This window comes from Nannobrachium achirus (genome assembly GCF_963921795.1).
Source record: "Nannobrachium achirus genome assembly, chromosome: 14".
Classification (NCBI taxonomy): Eukaryota; Metazoa; Chordata; class Actinopteri; order Myctophiformes; family Myctophidae; genus Nannobrachium; species Nannobrachium achirus.
The window spans coordinates 47,150,461-47,171,052 of NC_137821.1; the positions used below are offsets into that span (position 1 = coordinate 47,150,461).

General features: G+C 44.0%; 1 protein-coding gene across 1 annotated transcript in view; it reads left to right on the forward strand.

Annotated features, from left to right (window-relative positions):
• The window catches only part of dysf (dysferlin, limb girdle muscular dystrophy 2B (autosomal recessive)), a gene marked incomplete at its 5' end in the record, with an annotated part of 194,227 nt that overhangs the window by 25,326 nt on the left and 148,309 nt on the right, over nucleotides 1-20,592 (forward strand). The window contains 5 exons of the mRNA XM_080741975.1: nucleotides 5,394-5,449; nucleotides 11,303-11,394; nucleotides 14,807-14,912; nucleotides 16,766-16,889; nucleotides 17,860-18,137. Coding sequence (XP_080598101.1) covers nucleotides 5,394-5,449; nucleotides 11,303-11,394; nucleotides 14,807-14,912; nucleotides 16,766-16,889; nucleotides 17,860-18,137 — 656 coding nt within the window. The remainder of the gene's footprint in view (nucleotides 1-5,393; nucleotides 5,450-11,302; nucleotides 11,395-14,806; nucleotides 14,913-16,765; nucleotides 16,890-17,859; nucleotides 18,138-20,592) is intronic.

Here is a 20,592-nt window from a genome sequence, read left to right on the forward strand (position 1 = left end):
TCAAGGTATACTCCTTTGAAGGGTACTGTGTGGGTAACATGTATCAGATGGGTGTGCACGTCTTACACACAGTGTCTTTGCTCTGGACGACGTTGCGAGTGACAAACGGTAGAGGAGAAGGTTCCCTCGATGTTCCCTGCAGGCGGTATGGCCACACAGCCGTGCTCATTGAAGATGCTGTCTACATCTGGGGGGGCTATACTGACACAAGGAAATACTGCAACGTGCTTTATGCGTTTAATGTCGACACCCACAGATGGTTCAAACCCAAGAATTCTGGGACTGTTCCGGAGGCAAGGTGGCGTCACTCAGCTTGTGCCTTTGGGAAGTTCATGTATGTATACGGAGGATGCACCCAGGTGACATACACTGATGGCATCCACAAGTTGGACACCACCTCAATGGTGTGGACTTTAATTAAGACCAGAGGTACTACACTGTCTTCTTCAGAATACCACTCTGCCACTCCCATCGGGACAAAGATGTTTGTCTTCGGGGGCCATGGGCTTCAGGTGTTTGACACAAGGAACAACAAGTGGCTGAGTAGGCCTACAACTCCTTCTCCACAGCTTCTCCCAGAAGGACGTGAGTGTCATGCAGCCTTTGCCTACAAGGGAGAGCTGTACATATATGGCGGCACCAACTCGAAGCACCGGGCCTTCAATGATCTGTGGAAGTGCAATCCAAAGACCTTCGCTTGGAAGAGGGTTGAGCCCCTGGGGAAGGGCCCGCGTTCTAGGATGTACTGTTGCATTGTGGGAGATTGTGTCATCGTCTTTGGGGGGACCAGCACGAACAATCACCTACACATCTTAGACTTGAGTCCCTTTCTGAAGACATTATGCAAGCTAGCAGTAATTCAGTTTGGTCTGAACCAGTCGAGACTTCCACACAACATCAGGTGGGAACTGACAAATTGGCACCAGAAAAAGAAACAATATGACAAGAGTATGCTCGCTGTCAGCGAGTCCACAAATCAAATGGATCTTGGACTCCATGAGGCCAAAATGTGACAAAAATCATCTGTGACGTCAGTCGTCTATGACGTTGATTATCAAACTTTATCATGTCAAGGACCCACAAAATGATGTGTGGACCTCCATCTCAGGCTCAAAATGTAATATTGTAGTTGGCATTGGTTCGTTTTATATGGGGAGCTTTGTCCCCTCAGCCATTGCAGCACTTAACAAACTATCTCGGATGTTGTTATTTTTTGTGTGTGTGTGGTGGGGACCTCATGTATCATCTTGGTGTTGTGTCACATGATATGTTGTTTTGTGCTACAGTATATGGCTGCCTTGCATGGTTTCCTCCACCATATGTGTGTGAATGGGTGAAGTGCACATTGTGAAGCGCCTTGGATAAAGAAGGCGGTTTATAAATGCACCACCATTTACTTTTGAGCGGTTCTCCTGGAACAGGAGCTATATAGCTCCAACATCTGGCTTTGTCCGGTCAAAAGCCGGGGGGAAAACATGCATGTTCAAAAATGTCCTGGAGCTTGTCCAGGGTTTAAGTAAAACGGCTCAAAGTTTGTTGTGTAAAATGTCCAGAGTTATAGTGAACTGAAGTGTGGCCTAAATTTGGCATAGATATGGCCTACATCTTTGTACAATTCAAAGTCTGTTGTGCGCCCGTTGGCCAAGCTTCGCTATGATTGGCTAGTGGGACGCTTGATGATTTTTTTTTATTTTTTTTTATGAACTGCCCCAAATTACAAATCTGATCCAGGATTACAAGTTTTGAACTCGTGGGCCCTGGCTATGCAAGACTAATTGCATATTGTAATGTATTATATATATTGTGTGTGTGTGTGTGTGTGTGTGTGTGTGTGTGTGTGTGTGTGTGTGTGTGTGTGTGTGTGTGTGTGTGTGTGTGTGTGTGTGTGTGTGTGTATATATATATATATATCATTTTTAGCTTTTTATCCCATTTTCTCACCACTTTAGTCGTTATGCCAATTGATACCATTCCTCCCCATCCTACTGACTCACCTGCCATTTGAGTTAATTTCATTGCCGCAAAGCTTGGCCAATGAGCCAAGTGTGGGAAGGACATACATACATGGTCCTTCATACATACAGACAAAGCCAGATGTAGGAGTCGTAGCACCGCTCAAAAACACAGCTTATCATAATCAAATCAAACCTTATTTATGAAGCACATTTAAAACAAAAACAAATTGACAAAAACAAAATTGACCAAAGTGGGGTACAGAGCAGGGTCAAAACAATAAAAGCAAAAGAATATATGTCAACATGAACACAAAACACATATCACTGTCACTTTAATCATCACTTTAATCAGCCAAACAATCAAAACTGAGGGGAGATGGGAAGTGGAGCGCTGCCATATCATGGCAGTAGCATGATTAGCAAAGCGCATAGGGTGATCGGTGGCGGTGCCAAGTGCACTGCTGTCTTTATGTATGTGACCTCAGGGCTTGGCCAATGAGGGAGTGGCGTTCTCGGTGACGTCACCACCAACCAATAAATGTCGTCACATGCCCACATACCCACAGACAGCTGAGCCACATACTGTACATAAAGTATAGGCTATACAGCACAGATCACTCTGGTGCATGCGCTCTAGTAGGCCATATTTGGCTATGAGTGAGTTAGCACAACAGAGTGCAGTCTATATATTTGTATTATTGTGTTCGTGTTTGTTGCACTTTGTTTTACCTTCATTCTTCAGGGATATGCTGAGCATGAGGGCCCTTTTTCAGCAATGTTTTTTTCAACAAGGATCAACTATGGAGGGGTGTGTGTTTGTGTGTGTGTGTGTGTGTGTGTGTGTGTGTGTGTGTGTGTGTGTGTGTGTGTGTGTGTAAGAGAGTGTGTGTGGTTTTCCCAGTGCCCCCCTTTCCTTCATTTTCCCCCTATATTGATCAAGGATCATGAACATCATATGAAGAGAATCGGCTAGTAATGCCTGTAATGACCTACTCTGAGATCGATTGCTCATCCCTTCCAGTTGAGTCTGTTATGATACAAGCCTTGGCTTTGAATGAGAGAAGAGATCTTGTTTCATACACTATTCTCCCCTGTTTCTGGTAAATATGTGGAGAAACGTTTAATGCTATTGCACTGCGCTCTGTTTTATGTGCTTTGAAGAGGAAATTACATTATTAGCCTTTGTAGTGTTTTCTCACTGTAACCACAAAATATTCACATGAGCTAAGCTAACGTTGCTGTATGTAATGACTGGTTACAATTGAAAAGGGGATTTGAGGAATCACAACCACTAACCTGGAATTGATTGTGGGCATTTTGGGGGGATTACGACATCTCTGTCTGTATTCTGGGATTTGTAGTCCTGGGGTCATTCACAGGAGAGCAGCATCAAGCCTAAACCACTGAAAAAGCAGTTTGACGACTTAAGTCGTCCATGACAGTGGTGGTTAAGCGTTGTTGGGGTGGGGGTAAGTGGTGTACATTCACTTGCCCATCATTCTTGTATAACGAAGCAAGGTGTTAATTTATGGGTAAAACAACAAGACATTTAACTGCAGTGTCTTGAGTTTGTTTTGCCTCTCACTACCTATCCCCCCTCTGTCTGACCTGGAAGGGGGTCCTATCCTTCCTGAGCTTTCTTCCTTTTCTTTTCCTGTCTGGTGTTTTTCCTTGGCTGATTGAGGGGTCAAAGGCCATGGGGGTTGTTTGTTTCCTTTGTTAACTTTGTGGGCATGCATGTGAAGCCCTTTAAGGCTGTGGCCAGTGATGAACCACCTGAACCCAGACAGACATCCATATTCTGGAGGGAGTATTAGCCCATAATGGCTAAAAGCTTGCATGACGCATTGAGCGTCATTGATAGATCAGCCGATTTCCGTGTTATCCTCCCTTGGGATGGGTCTGTTATCACCCCTGTCATGCCTTGGCCAAGGCTCAGTAGTCGGACTACCAACTACCAGGAGCTGGTAGATCCGTTATCGCCCATAGCCTTGTCATTGCAATGCGCATGCGCCAACGCGCGTTCACAGGAACAATGTACTGGTCGCTCCCGTCGCTACCGACTGAGCTAACCAGGCAGCTGGCGGACTTTCTTTTTTTTGCTTGGTTTTACACATGACTCGGTAAAGGAACGCGACGCGGCGGTGAAAAATACTATGCCTAACCCTAAACCTAACTCTAACCCTAACCTTAACCTCAGTAAAACTATGGCTAAACCTAATTCTAAATAAAAATGTCGGAGCAGCGCATCCATCTCAGTAGCGTCCTCAGTAAGAACGCATGGCTAGAATCCCCAACCCTGTAGTCTCGAATCCCAGCGTGACTTCTTTTTTTCCCCTCGTGTGTTGGCGCATGCGCATTGCAATGACAAGACCAAGGCTGATATTATTGGGACTACCCAGCTCCTGGTAGTTGGTAGTCTGACTACTGAGCCTTGGCTAAGGTATGACAATATTGATAACAGTCCCATCCCAAGGATATGATAACGCATGTATCAGGTGCATTGATTGACAGAGTCAGACATCTTTTTTGTGTTTTTTTTTTTTTTTTGCCAATAAGGAATCTGACTTTGCGAAGTTGGTCGCTTGTAAACAGACAAACAAAAACATATTGACAGAAATGGATGAATTATTGATACATTTAAGTTAAAGGTAGGGTAAGTGATTTTCTTTGGTTAAAACAAGTGTTTAAATAGCGCTATATTCTGCTCATTACTATAGAGCGTTTGTTCGGTAACAGGAGTCTCTGTCTTTCCAGCTCTTTATTAAAAATATAATGTATTTTCAGGTCAGGATACCAATTTTATCCAATCAGGATAGTGAACTCAGGATGCAGATCTAACAAGTGATATCGTTAGTGATGGCACAAAGAAATAAGCATGGGAATTGGAACACTATATAAACATGAAGCTGATAAATGAACAAAAAACTATAGCAGTGGTTCACAACCATTGGTCCGGGGACCACCCGTGATCCTTGAGGGGGTTCCAGGTGGTCCCCAGCTAAATGAAGAGAGTTGGTAACCAAATGGATCCTTATAGATATTTTAACCGTGGAGCGTAAAATGAATCCAAATGGGTCCATTTCGTTTCATTATTGGTTATTTTTAAACCGTCTGTTTTACTTAGTTTACAATAAGTCTACACATTTAGAGACTGTAGAAGAATTGTTATTTTGATGACATTTGCCGGTTATCTCTCCTATGGTACCACGTCAATACAGCATTGAATTGTGGACAAAACGATAACAAAATATTCCAGGTTTTGGGTCTGAGAGGCTAAATCTCATCAAATGGTGGTCCGTGGCTCAAATGCTGAATGAATAATGGACCTTGATATGAATAGGGTTGAAAAGTGAAAACCGCTGCTCTATAGCAATGAATACTATCAGAATAGAGTGTTCATGAACCTTATGTTTGATGTTTCTCTGTTGTTTTCAGGCACAAAGAAGAAGACCAAGGTGATCAAGAACAATCCCAACCCTGTGTGGAATGAGGTATGCCATCTAATACACATCTATATTACCGGGCTTGGTTGAATGCTTGATTCTGATTGGTCGAGCGCTGAAATCAGCTGTGAATTATAGGCGTATAATGACTGCTCCGCTCTATAATTCACTGCTGCCTCATCAAAGACTCAGAACACCTGCTGCAGTAAGGATGCACTGTGTGAATTTAGTACCGTATCCAACATGTCAGCCATGTAAACATGTAAACACAGCGTCATTTACAACCAAACGTTGCTCTCAAGAATGTTTTTAAAAACATTTGAGGCGAGAAATAGACAACGTAGTAACAGAAAATGGATTTATTTGATCAGCACTTCCTTGTTTTCCAAGGCGACCCGTGGGAGGACGCCCAGTGCAACACTTGTGGAACACTTTCAGCCGTCTGTAAACAAGGAAATACTTCATTTTGTTTTTAGTTTCGAGTCAAATTATTAATTGTATTTATTAGCCAGGTAATAAGTGCTATAAGGTCTTGCTGCTTGGTCATTATGGTGTATATGGACATGACGGGTTGATAATTCCCCTCGGCTCCGCCTCTGGGAATTATCAGCCCGTCGTGTCCATATACGCCATAATGACCGCGCAGCAAGACCTTATCGCATACATACTAACACAACCTTCAATACAATAACCTTCAGTACTATAACTAGTAAGACGCCTCAGGGCGACATGCGCCATGTCTTGGCCATCTGGACAGTGATGTATATCGGACCAGTTACCCATTTATGGAGACCCCTGGTACCCACATATGGAGATCCATGTACTGTATATGGAGATATGCTGTGAGAGCCCAAACATGCTTACTCAGCTATTCGTTATGTGAAAGTCCTATGATGTCTATGACATCTGACATCATACATACAATCCCTTATGCCCATACAGAACCAGCCACACAATATGGTCTGTCTTGGGCATCTGTCTTGGCCATATATGGATTCTGTTAGTGTGGTATGTGGCCGATGTGGCATCCATATGAATATGATATCATATGAAGTCCTGTTAGATGTGGGCTTAATTTAATATTGATGACATCAGGGATCTCTATGTATGGGCATAAAAGGGATTCTGTTAGTGTGGTTCCCCTGACATCACAGTGAAGTCATGGTGTGATGTCAGAGCGGCAAAGGCATTCTGTTCGAGTGATGAAGTCACAGTGATGTGTCAGGGGAACCACAGTGTCAGGCGTTATACAGACAGACAGACAGACAGAGATACGGTCAAGCTGTTCACATACTAAACTGCGATCTAAGGTCGCAACAATATGGACTTATGTTGCCATGAAATAAAATGAAAAGCCAAGTGTCAACTTAAAGGCATATAAAAAAATGAAAAAGGGGGTCATCTACTGTATGTATCGTCTACTCAGGCTTTTGCGAACACCCCAGACAGGTTTTAAGTTGTTTGATTGCGACCGTCAGGGAGCAGTTTACTATGAAAACCTCCACCGGCCGTCCGTCCGTCCGTCGGTCGGTCGGTCGGTCGGTCACACGTCACACGTCACACCTTTGCCCTGCTCATATCTCCGTCACACGTCACACCTTTGCCCTGCTCATATCTCCGCATCAGTATATAGGGCTTGTTTGTTTATTGTATGACATCACATCAGATGATGTGGCGTGATGTCATACAATAAACAAACAAGCCCTATATACTGATGCGGAGATATGAGCAGGGCAAAGGTGTGACGTGTGACGTGTGACCGACCGACCGACCGACCGACGGACGGACGGACGGCCGGTGGAGGTTTTCATAGTAAACTGCTCCCTGACGGTCGCAATCAGTATATAGGGCTTGTTTGTTTATTGTATGACATCACGCCACATCATCAGCTGTGGACTCTGTGATGTCATCGTATCGCATCAGTATATAGGGCTTGTTTGTTTATTGTATGACATCACGCCACATCATCAGCTGTGGACTCTGTGATGTCATCGTATCTCCATATATGGCCATCTCCGTATATGGAGATATAAGTCGTCCATGCCCAAGTATGGGCTGGTGAGGTCAGACTTTGTGTGATGCGTAGGTTATCTCCATATATGGAGATTCAACATTCCAGGCAATGCTCTCTTCCCTGGTGAGAATTGCCCCTTTATATAGGGCTTGTTTGTGTATTGTATGACATGACGCCACATCATCAGCTGTGGACTCTGTGATGTCATCGTATCTCCATATATGGCCATATCCGTATATGGAGATATAAGTCGTCCATGCCCAAGTATGGGCTGGTGAGGTCAGACTTTGTGTGATGCGTAGGTTATCTCCATATATGGAGATTCAACATTCCAGGTTTAACTATGGCTACCCGTATGACGTGAGAGGTGGAGGTTGTGATATTTGTGGAGATAAGCGACCAACGGTCGCTTATCTCCCGATTAGGGAGTCTTACTGGTTAAAAATAATTGCGACCGTCAGGGAGCAGTTTACTATGAAAACCTCCACCGGCCGTCCGTCCGTCGGTCGGTCGGTCGGTCACACGTCACACGTCACACCTTTGCCCTGCTCATATCTCCGCATCAGTATATAGGGCTTGTTTGTTTATTGTATGACATCACGCCACATCATCAGCTGTGGACTCTGTGATGTCATCGTATCGCATCAGTATATAGGGCTTGTTTGTTTATTGTATGACATCACGCCACATCATCAGCTGTGGACTCTGTGATGTCATCGTATCTCCATATATGGCCATCTCCGTATATGGAGATATAAGTCGTCCATGCCCAAGTATGGGCTGGTGAGGTCAGACTTTGTGTGATGCGTAGGTTATCTCCATATATGGAGATTCAACATTCCAGGCAATGCTCTCTTCCCTGGTGAGAATTGCCCCTTTATATAGGGCTTGTTTGTGTATTGTATGACATCACGCCACATCATCAGCTGTGGACTCTGTGATGTCATCGTATCTCCATATATGGCCATCTCCGTATATGGAGATATAAGTCGTCCATGCCCAAGTATGGGCTGGTGAGGTCAGACTTTGTGTGATGCGTAGGTTATCTCCATATATGGAGATTCAACATTCCAGGTGTAACTATGGCTACCCGTATGACGTGAGAGGTGGAGGTTGTGATATTTGTGGAGATAAGCGAGTCTCCCGATTAGGGAGTCTTACTGGTCGTATCTCCATATATGGCCATCTCCGTATATGGAGATATAAGTCGTCCATGCCCAAGTATGGGCTGGTGAGGTCAGACTTTGTGTGATGCGTAGGTTATCTCCATATATGGAGATTCAACATTCCAGGTGTAACTATGGCTACCCGTATGACGTGAGAGGTGGAGGTTGTGATATTTGTGGAGATAAGCGACCAACGGTCGCTTATCTCCCGATTAGGGAGTCTTACTGGTAATAATTGCGACCGTCAGGGAGCAGTTTACTATGAAAACCTCCACCAGCCGTCCGTCGGTCGGTCGGTCGGTCGGTCGGTCACACGTCACACGTCACACCTTTGCCCTGCTCATATCTCCGCATCAGTATGACATCACACCACATGTGTACACAAACCTTTGTGTACGTTGCTGTGGCAACAGTCTGTTGTTGCTGGTCTGTTAGTGTACGTTAGCAACCACCTTAGCAACCATGGTTTTACCCTAGCAACCAACTGTTTACCCTAGCAACCAACTGTTTACCATAGCAACCATGTTTTTTTACCCTAGCAACCAACTGTTTACCATAGCAACCAGATACGCAGAGCAGGGATCTCCATGTATGGGCATAAACAGGTGACATCACACTGATGTCAGATACTCAGAGCAGGGATTTCTCCATAATATATGGGCATAAAAGGGATTCTGTTAGGGATCTCCATATATGGGCATAAAAGGGATTCTGTTAGGGATCTCCATATATGGGCATACAAGGGATTCTGTTAGGGATCTCCATATATGGGCATAAAAGGGATTCTGTTAGGGATCTCCATATATGGGCATAAAAGGGATTCTGTTAGGGATCTCCATATATGGGCATAAAAGGGATTCTGTTAGGGATCTCCATATATGGGCATAAAAGGGATTCTGTTAGGGATCTCCATATATGGGCATAAAAGGGATTCTGTTAGCTGTTAGTGATCTCCATGTATGGGCATAAAAGGGATGCTGTTAGGGATCTCCATGTATGGGCATAAAAGGGATTCTGTTAGGGATCTCCATATATGGGCATGAAAGGGATTCTGTTAGGGATCTCCATATATGGGCATAAAAGGGATTGTATTCCAGATGATGCCCTGTTAGGAGATCCACACTAACAGAATCCATATATGGTCCTACCGACAGCTGCTATAAGCCAACCCTGGCGATAAGGTCTGAGTCGAAGAAATGCTTCTTTCCTGGCAAGAATTGCCCCTTTATACTGTAGGGCTCGTTTGTGTATTGTATGACATCACGCCACATCATCGGCTGAGGACTGTGTGATGTCATCATATCTCCATATATGGAGACATAAGTTGCTCATGCCCAAATATGGGCTGGTGAGGTCAGACTTAGTGTGATGCGTTGGTTATCTCCATATATGGAGATTCAACTTCAATGAGTAACCATGGCAAACTGTCAACTGCCTGTATGTCTTGATAATTGGTAAAACAAACTTTTGGCCTATTTGTGGAGATAAGCGACCAACGGTCGCTTATCTCCCGATTAGGGAGTCTTACTGGTAATAATAAATCGGGAGCAACTAGTGGTTCAGCGTCTTGCTCAAGGACTCTTTGACACTAACTCTGTGGGAGCCCGGGATCGAACTGCATGGGAACCCTCCATGTTTCTAAGACGGCAACTGTACCCCTGGGTAGTCAGTAGTCATAAACATAACATAATTGTACTGTTGTTTACTGTATCATGTGATGTTATTAATCAACTGATACCCGAGTCCGACTGGATGCGACCAAGGGGTTTTCCTCGTCTCCTAGCAACAGTGTGTTGCTAGGAATGTTTGGATGAAACCTCATCTATCATCTCTCATCAACGCCAGTAATGTTCTCTCTGCTTGTGATGTCGTTACTTCCACTGTATGCCCATAACTGTTCAACTGTACAAAACAACGTGGCAGAACATGAATTCAGCAGTGTTGATTTTGACAGCAAATTCAGATTTTGTTTTGTCTTTTGTCAATAGTCTTTTGATTAAAATGTAATTACGTTTTAGTCATAACTGAAATATTTTAGTTTTAGTCTAGTTTTAGTCAACTAAATAGTCAATTTTGTCGACTAAATGTGTCTTTTAGTTCTACAGGATTTCTTCTCCACTAGTCCCATTTTAGTATAGTTTTTTTATTTGTTGACGAAATTGTCAATATATTTAGTCTTAGTTTCAGTAATCATAGCTTAGTTTATTATTTAGTTTTGATAGTAGTTTTCATCCGCGAAATCAACACTGGCACTTGCATTCTTTTTATCCCACGATTTTGTAAACCATTTTTTCGCCCAGTGCCAATTGCCTAAGCTGTAATCCTGTGTTGTGCTCTCCCTCTGCCACGCCTGGGGAGCCCCGGCTGGCCAGGGGGAGGCGGTATATAAACCAGGATTACTGCATGTTTTTGTGAGGGTATTTACCCTAGGAGACACGGGGGGAACATGCAAATTCCACACAGAAAGGCCCTTTTGCAAACCCCACCTAGGGTGTGGGCGCTGATGACATGGAGGAGAGAACACGCTCCCAGCGCCCACAGCGTCCCCCGGCGGGAATCGAACCCAGGACCTTCTTGCTGTGAGGCGACAGCGCTACCAACTGTTCCACCGTGACCCCGAGCCATTACAATGTTGACAATTGATCTAACTTGGAGCTATAATGTTGAGGTAGAAAAGTTTGCATTATAATGTATGTTTAATGGTGTTTTTCTCTGTTGCAGGGGTTTGAGTGGGATCTCAAAGGGATTCCTCTGGACTCAGGAGCTGAGCTTCACTGCGTGGTCAAAGACCATGAGAAGATGGGGAGAAACAGGTAGCCTAGCTGACTGTGTGTGTGTGTGTGTGTGTGTGTGTGTGTGTGTGTGTGTGTGTGTGTGTGTGTGTGTGTGTGTGTGTGTGTGTGTGTGTGTGCGTGTGTCGTGTGCATGATTGACAGAAGATACCATGTACAGTAGATTTCAACAGTACACTCAAGGTGTGTAGGCTACTGTTACATGCACATTGTAGGAACACACGCACACACTCGCAAATGCACATGCAAACGCACACTCGCAGTGCATTCTTGTAAGTCTGACCTTAACCTCTATGTGCCGCCGACTACCACAGTTAGTACACTGCGATATAAATACATGTTTTAACATTATGAAGTACTTCTGATTGAAAGCAGGCCTGGGATTCCAGCCATGTCTTGAAGGACCGTGCCTTCCTTCCCTCTCGTCCCAGAATAGCAACAGCATCACGGCCTGCCAGGCCAGGCCAGTCAGTCAGAGCAGGGGGAATACTGACCGTTGTTTCCGATAGGTCAGAAAACGGGAAGCAAGATAAGGGGACGGGACTGTTCCACTGTGAACTGGGAATTGGAGGGGAGGATGGACTCTGGACCGTCCAATGGAACAGTGGTAATGAGAGAGAGAGGACAAATAAAATGCCTCCTTTGATGTTTATTTTTGGTATGTTCCGTCAACAGCATGAAACATGACTGGGGAAGGAGAGGATGAAGCCAGAGAGAGAGAGAAGGGGGGGGGGGGGGGGGGGATAAGTACAATTTGGGGCGTGCAAAGTGACATGATAAAGTTGGTTTCACTGACTCACCATCCTTAGTCTCTCACTCATTCTGCCTAAATCGGCAATCTGAGCTCATTTCGGTAATGACTTTTGGTGTAGAGGGAGAGTTTCATACTGTAGAGAAAGGAGAAAGTAGGCTACAGTATGAAACTGTTTACAATTTACAATTTAGGCATTTAGCAGACACTTTTAATCCAAAGCAAATTACAATAAGCAGGTAATACAATATAATAAGCAAGATAATATGTCAGTACATCAACACCAATACAACAAATGCATAGGAATATCACTCTAGAATAACAAAAACAAAACATAGGTTCATGTGTGGTCGAGGGAAGGGGAGTGTTAGAGTAGTGCTATGGGTTTAGGTGGAGTCTGAAGAGGTGAGCCTTCAGTCCACGGCAGAAGCTAGGGAGTGAGTCTGTAGTTCTTAGTGCGACAGGGAGTTTATTCCACAGTTTGGGGGCCAGGAGGGCAAATTCTCTAGGACAAGTGGATTTTTGTCCTGGGTTTTTAGCGAGGGTTCTGTCAGCATCCCTGTGTTGGCTGATCTAAGTGAGCAGGTGGGGTTGTAGGAGTTCATCAGGTTTTGGAGGTATGGAGGAGCCGTACCTTTGGTTGCTTTGAAGGTCAGCATCAGTGTTTTGTATTCAGTGCGGGCCGCAACCGGGAGCCAGTGGAGGAAGCGGAGAAGGGGGGAGACGTGAGAATTTTGTCAGTCATGACCAGTTGTGCCGCACCATTTTGGATCAGTTGGAGTTGTTTAAGTCTGTGAATGTCTGTGAATGTCTAAACTACAGCTTTTACTTATCGGTGAGCCACTATCGCTGTGTTTAAAGCAAAATGGTGATCTTGACTTATAGAAACATGAATCAGGTTATTGTTGCGTCCCAAGCCGATGCATGCCCGCTTATTGCATCATGGGAAATATTATTCAATTCATCAAGACATTTAAAGACAAACTCTCCAGTTGTTTGTTATTCTTCAGTTGTTTGTTCATTGGACTTTAACATCCATTCATTCAGACTTACATTCACATAATTCATTCAGTGTGGTCTTCTTAATTTGTCGCTTGCACACACATACACATGGGCGTGCTTGTTCAAGCACTCATTTGTACACACACACAAGTGTACACATGCACACACGCATACTTGACACATACTTGTGATCACATTCAAACATGCACACCACACGTGCACACCACACGTGCACACACACACACACACACACACACACACACACACACACACACACACACACACACACACACACACACACACACACACACACACACACACACACACAGCAGCTATACGACTGTCACCAGTATTAGACTGGGCTGCTCTCCAGTAATTGCTGAAGTGTTGTTTATATGAACAGAAAGTGAGCTGCTAGAATAATCACATTATGAAACCCGCACAATAGACCCTCAGGAGGGATGGAATCCAGGGAATGTGTCCCCCGGTGCTCAACGGGAACCATTCTTTTCCTGGAGATGATTGGATTGGGATCTCCTAGAACACAATGTGCTGCACACGTACTACAGTACATGTGTGATTGGACACAGGCTATTATGGCCGGCCAGTACACACAATCACACTCCAATTAACGCTGTTGGTGTTCTATAGTGTTTTACTTACCTATAGAATACCAAACCCCTGACATCACTCGTCCATCCCCTGGGTCGCTGAAGTTCCGCGCCAAGACGAATAACATTGGGTCATCTTGAAATCGTCTCATATAGAGCATCGCAGCGGAAGTGGATGCCTGGGGTCACTTTCACTTTCACCATTCATTTTCGCCATAGACTTTTACAAAAATATTTATAACAATTATGTTAAGCCTCGAACCAAGCCATCCAGGATGGAGGTGAATCATGATCATACAACCTTTGATCCTATGTGAAAACATATTTTAATATTACATTATTTGATATACTACATTTAATAACTACCCTTTATTTAGCGATTTTCAAAATGTTCTTTTCATAGAAAAAAAGGTTATATGGTCATGATTCACCTCCATCCTGGATGGCTTGGTTCGAGGCTTAACATAATTGTTATAAATGTTTTTGTAAAAGTCTATGGCGAAAATGAATGGTGAAAGTGAAAGTGACCCCAGGCAATCCACTTCCGCTGCGATGCTCTATAAGCATTGTGGTCCAATAATAAACAAACTTTTCTCTGTGATATTGTCAGGGAGGTTGGCTCTGTATAGTTTACGATAGTCAGTCCCTCATATTTGATACAGTCTGTCTCTGGTGAACTCATTCGGCGGCGATAACATTTTAACGTTTTCTCGTCGTCAGTTGATTCTTCATATCCATATGTGTCAAACCGCCAGGATCATTTGTTCATGTTTGGAACACAGTTCTTATTTGACGCCATATACACAAGAAGTCTATGGGAATTCAGAATGAGGAAAAAAAACGCGATGTGTAAATTATGTCAGACTTCAGTGCTCTCCTCTATGCCGCTCCAATCCGCTTTCAAATTAGAGAACCAATCTAAATGATTTCTTTGATTACATTTGTTGTTCCCATATCCTGGCTCTCTGTCGCAAGTCCGACACTTTTCACAATATCTCTCCATCAATTGAGCAATTAACGTTTTACTTTTAACACTAAAATGAGTGTTTGTCTGTTTGCGCATGTGTAGGCTCCTGGGAGACAGCAGGATCTCTCTCAGGGATGTACTCAACGCTCCCAACCTGGCTGCGTCCTTCACTGTCTCTCTGTTGGACTCCAAGAGGAATAATATCGGGGTGAGACGCACGCACGCACGCACGCACGCACGCACGCACACACGCACGCACGCACGCACGCACGCACGCACGCACACACACACACACACACACACACACTCTCTATTTCTATCATTCTGCAAACCCCCACCCCACCCCATTCCCACGCCCAGCTCTACTTAAATAGCTCTTGGTGTGTCCCTTGACACACACAACACACACACACACACACACACGCGCGCGCACACACGCGCACACACACACACACACAAACACACACACACACACACACACACACACACACACACACACACACACACACACACACACACACACACACACACACACACATACACGCAAACACAGGCACACATGCACACATAGATTATATTTTTTATATGCCTGTATTTTTTGTTCTAAGAAACACAGACAACTCATCATCAGTCACTGTTTCCTGTTTGAGTCACTTGCAGTACATAGCGTCTGTCTGTCTGTCTGTCTGTCTGTCTGTCTGTCTGTCTGTCTGTCTGTCTGTCTGTCTGTCTGTCTGTCTGTCTGTCTGTCTGTCTTGTGCATCCTTCTCTCTTTCTTTTAATCTCTCTTTCTATATCTATCTTCTCCCCCTCTCCCAACTCTGCTGAAATAGATGCTCTTGATCTGTCCCTTGGCACATCCTTGGTGTACACACACACACACACACACACACACACACACACACACACACACACACACACACACACACACACACACACACACACACGTTCCTCACGTCGTACAGTATAGAGTTGTGTTTTCTTCAGTAGATGAAACATTGGCCCGTTTCCCTTCATCATCGTTTCCTGAACCCAAAACATCGTCTTCCTCTCCATGTCAGACCCAACCTGATTGATGTTACATGCACGCACGCACGCACAAACGCGCGCACGCACGTACACACACACACACACACCCACACACACACACACACACACACACACACACACACACACACACACACACACACACACACACACACACACACACACACACAAGAGACTGTTTATTTTACAGTAACTACACACTTTCTCTTTGTGTGTGTGCTCGTTTCCCCTAGTTTCCGGACCCGTTCAGGAAGGCAGAAAACATTGTATTCATTCCTTCAACGTTCAATGTCGATGTTTTGATTAGAGTGATCTCTACAGTACCTGCCGCAATAGAATTGATTGATTGATTGATTGATTGATTGATTGATTGATTGATTGATTGATTGATTGATTGATTGAAGTTTGCAATTGTGTCCCCCAGACTAGAGCTAATAACAGACGGCTGTGAGGTTCAACAAGCAGATTGTAAAACCCCTCAATACCTGCTTTCTATGTGCCATTGAGCAAGGCAGGCCCTCTTAAGGATTCGAACCCCCAACCTCTCTCACCCACAGTGCATCATCACACTGTAGAAGATATTATATTATCACGATTGCTTATGTGTGACGTCATTAGTGCTTAATATCTAGTTCTTTATGAAACAAAATGATACTGATACTTGAAAGTTAGGAGTCCAGAGGCCTTCACTAGTAGTAGGCCTCAGTGGCTATTGTTTTGGCAAAGCCTATCATGTTATGGTACAGCTCGTCCCAGAGGCCTTGAAGCCACACAGGATAACTATAGTGTCTGACCATTCTTCTTGGCAGAACTACAGTACCTTACAACTGACTTGAGTGCTAATGTATTTCTGACCATGATATCATGTACATAAACTTGACCACCACCACCTAATACATTGTCTTGTCTCCTCATTTTCTCATTGGTTATTGATTGATCTGAATTCCTCCACAATACCCTTGTACCGAAATCACTGACAGTATACTGTGTGTTATGTCTGCCTTCCTCCACTAGGCCACACTGAGCCTGCAGGTTTCCTACATACCTCCCCCAGGATCAGCTCCTATCTACCAGCCCCCTCCCATGCCAGAGCCCCAGCAGCACACCAACCCCAATGTGGAACTGGACACCATCACAAGTAAGATCTTTACAATATCATTTATTCACTGGAGTATTTCCAATATTCAGTGCTTTTACTTCTACGTCCTTCAGCAGTGGCTCAGGGTTAGAGAAACCGTCATTAGAACACGGAGGGTTCCCAGTTTGATCCCGGGCTCCCCCAGAGTTAGTGTCGAAGAGTCCTTGAGCAAGACTCTGAACCCTTAGTTGCTCTCGGTGAGCATGCAGGTTGGTGCCTTGCATGGTTTCCTCTGCCATCAGTGTATGAATAATGTGTGTGTGAATGGGTGAATGTAATGCACAATCTCTGTAAAGCGCCTTGGATAAAGCTTGCGCTTTACAGTATAAATGCACCATTTACCATTTACTTCTACTCCTCTACATCTCAAGAGACAGCTATACTTTTACTCCACTACAATTATTAGAAAACATGATTAGTTACTAGTTACTTTGTAGATTTTGATTATTATTACAAAACATACGGTACATTATCCCTATATACTGTACTGTATTTCGGCCATTCAAAAATAGTCGATCAACAAGCTCACAACGTGCCGCGATGTGACCCATTGTGAGCTTGTAGATCTGCTGTTTTCCCCGGATCTTTATACATTTGAAACCTGTGAAATGGGACAGTTTGCGAGACGGGTAGCCTACTTTTTACTTTTGTCACTTTGAGTACATTTTGATGAAAATACTTTTATACTCAAGTCAACTGATACTTTTTATTTAAGTAAAAAGAATGTAGTACTTTTTTTTAACACAATCGAAGGGTTTCTCTATAGTTCACGAACTCAGCTGATAGTCAGATGCGTCCAAGCAGCACATTAATCAGAGGAGGCGAGGGGGCTTTTTCAGTGCAAGTACCATTTGCAGAGACGCTGCTACAGTATTTCACCCCTCCTACTGTATGTCTCCTATCTTTCACTCATCTCTCTCTCTCTCTCTCTCTCTCTCTGTCTCTGTCTCTCTCTGTGTCTCTCTCCCAGTGATCTCTTTAGACACGATGGGAGAGGACGACACGGAGAGCATGCTGATGCTGGAGACGACGGAGGAGCATGAGGGTCCGGACGACCGCAGCTCCATGGTGATGGTGGTGGGCCCCCAGGGCCCCGCGGGCCACGAGTCGCCCACCGCCCAGGCCCCCAAACACCCCCGGCCCCCCTCCTACAACGCCACGGCGGGGCTGAAGAAGAGGAGGCGAGGAGGGGCCAGCAGCAGCAGCAGCCAGGCCAGGCCGCTGCCCAACAAGGCTCAGGATCTGCAGGTAAAGATGCAGGGAATGGAAGAGAGGACAGACTGATGGGTGGATGGGTGGATAGAAGGAGAAGAGTGAGATGGACATTATGAATGGATGTGAGGGGAGATGGAGGCAGTGCTTTGCTGTCAAAAGTGTTAATTATAGAAAATAAATGGTGTGAAAGGAGCGGTGCTATTTATGAGTTAATTCTATTAAGCGTCACACGAAGCTTGGCCAATGTGATGCTGGATATACAAACAAACAAACAAAGATGTAGCCAAAAGTAGGCCAGATGTAGGCCACACTTAAAGGGATATGAAACCCAAAATCACTTTTTCTATAAATATATATTATATAAATTAGTCACTTGTGATGGGGAGCAATGATATGGTTACATTTTCCCATAGGCTTGAGGATTCAGAGCTTTCTTCTGTTTCTGTAGCTATTTCTGTGTATTTTCAGTTTCAGTTGCCACTCATTAAATATTTTCTCTCTGCATTCCATTAGCTCGGCGTGACGTGGCTTATCTAATCAATATTAACGTTTGTTTTATAGATTAGTATCAAGGGGGGGCGTGGTTTCACTGTTTGCGTTTCTGACCAGAGAGAAACACCCATGGAACTGATTAGGGGTGTAACGATACTTTTTAATAGCGATTCGATACATATCACGATACATGGTTGACGGTACGATACATGGACGATATTGGTTCATTCGTGGTGATACGATACGATTCGATTCAATGATTTCAAATCGATATAGTAACTATTTAGCAAAGAAATTAAATCTGTGTGAAATGTGTGGATAGTGCAGGTTTTTAAGGGAAACATGTATTATTATGGATATAAATAGTAAACAATGATTATCTGCCAAATACATGGACATTGTATATTGACAAACCTGCACCATGACATGAACCCAGAGATTACACACATTTATCGATAGACCAGTGTAGCTATATGGAAAGGAAAAGTAATTAAACCCCTCCTTTTCATTTTTTCTTCTTAAAAATGCTAAATACAATGCACAAGTAGGTAGTATCGATACAATCGATTCTTTGCACTGCCGATTCGATACGATACAAAATAAAACGATACGATTCGATTTTAGCTGTTTTCATTTCGGTATACTTCGATTTTTTAAGTTAAAAACGATATTTCGATACAGTTACTATATCGTTACACCCCTAGAACTGATGGAAGCACCCGTAGTCACTCTGTCTGTGTAGTCACTACACTGTAGTGGCTCTCTGTTTCCAGGTTCTCTTTCACAAGTTGGACTCTAGTTAGACTTTAGGGTAGTATTTTCAATTGTTTTAGTCGGAATATATTCAATTTGAGTATTTTAGCCATGGCTTGTTGTCTCGTTCCGAGCAGACACACCGTGACAGAAACGCTGGCTTTGGGCTGCTGCGGCAGACAGCTTGTCGTGGTGGAAAATATACTCAAATGTTTTACTTGAGTAAAGTATCAATACTGTAATGTAGAACCACTCAAACATCCGGAATTCAACGTGTACTCAAGTAAAAGTAAAAATAGCCGATCTACAAGCTCGTTCTGTGCATGTGAACGTTGTGTGTGTGCGCACACTGTCACACACACACACGCGCACGCGTGCGCGCGCGCACACACAGACACACACACACACACACACACACACACACACACACACACACACACACACACACACACACACAGCACACACGGCACACACACAGAAAATAGCAAACAGCGCTAGCGTCCATTCTGATCCGGTTGTCCGCGGTACAGTTCAGAGCTGGAGAAAGTTAACCATGGATAAAAGCTCAGACAGCTTGTTTGTAAAATACTTGCACATTTTAACTGGTTATATGGAGTTGCCGAATCTTTATACTTTTTACACCTCCAATGGCTGGTTTTAAAATTTGTTTCCGAAATGCAAATGCACAAGTGCGGACAGCTTCTCTCTGTGGCTACACTTTCAGAACGATATGCACGCATTACTCCGCCCCCTCCCCCCGCAACAGCAGATAACCACGCCTACATTTTAGAAATCATTTCATGTTCTGAAATCCATAAAATAAATAAAGAGGCAGGGTTTCTGGCTCCTTTAAGAGCCAGGATATTTTTGGGGAACCGGTCAATAAATACTAATATATGATGTCATTGTTGTGATGTCATAGTGATGAAAATGCTATCCTTGATCGTGATTGGCATACATGCCTCTGATGCCTGGGCGCACAACCAACTTTGAGCGCTTTGTGCCAAGATGTAGGCCAGATGCTCCAGAACCTGGACATGTTTTGGTGCCCGGACAAAGCCAGATGTTGGAGCTTTGCTCCCTCCAGTATCACAGCAAAGGAATGTACAGTTTAATTTTGCACTTAGGGATTCATTACCTATACAGGCTACAATTGTGAAGGGTTTGTCTGTGTCCGATTCCGATTCTCAAAGTGTTGCATTGTTAGTTTCATGCCAACACATGAGAAAAATAGCCTAAATCT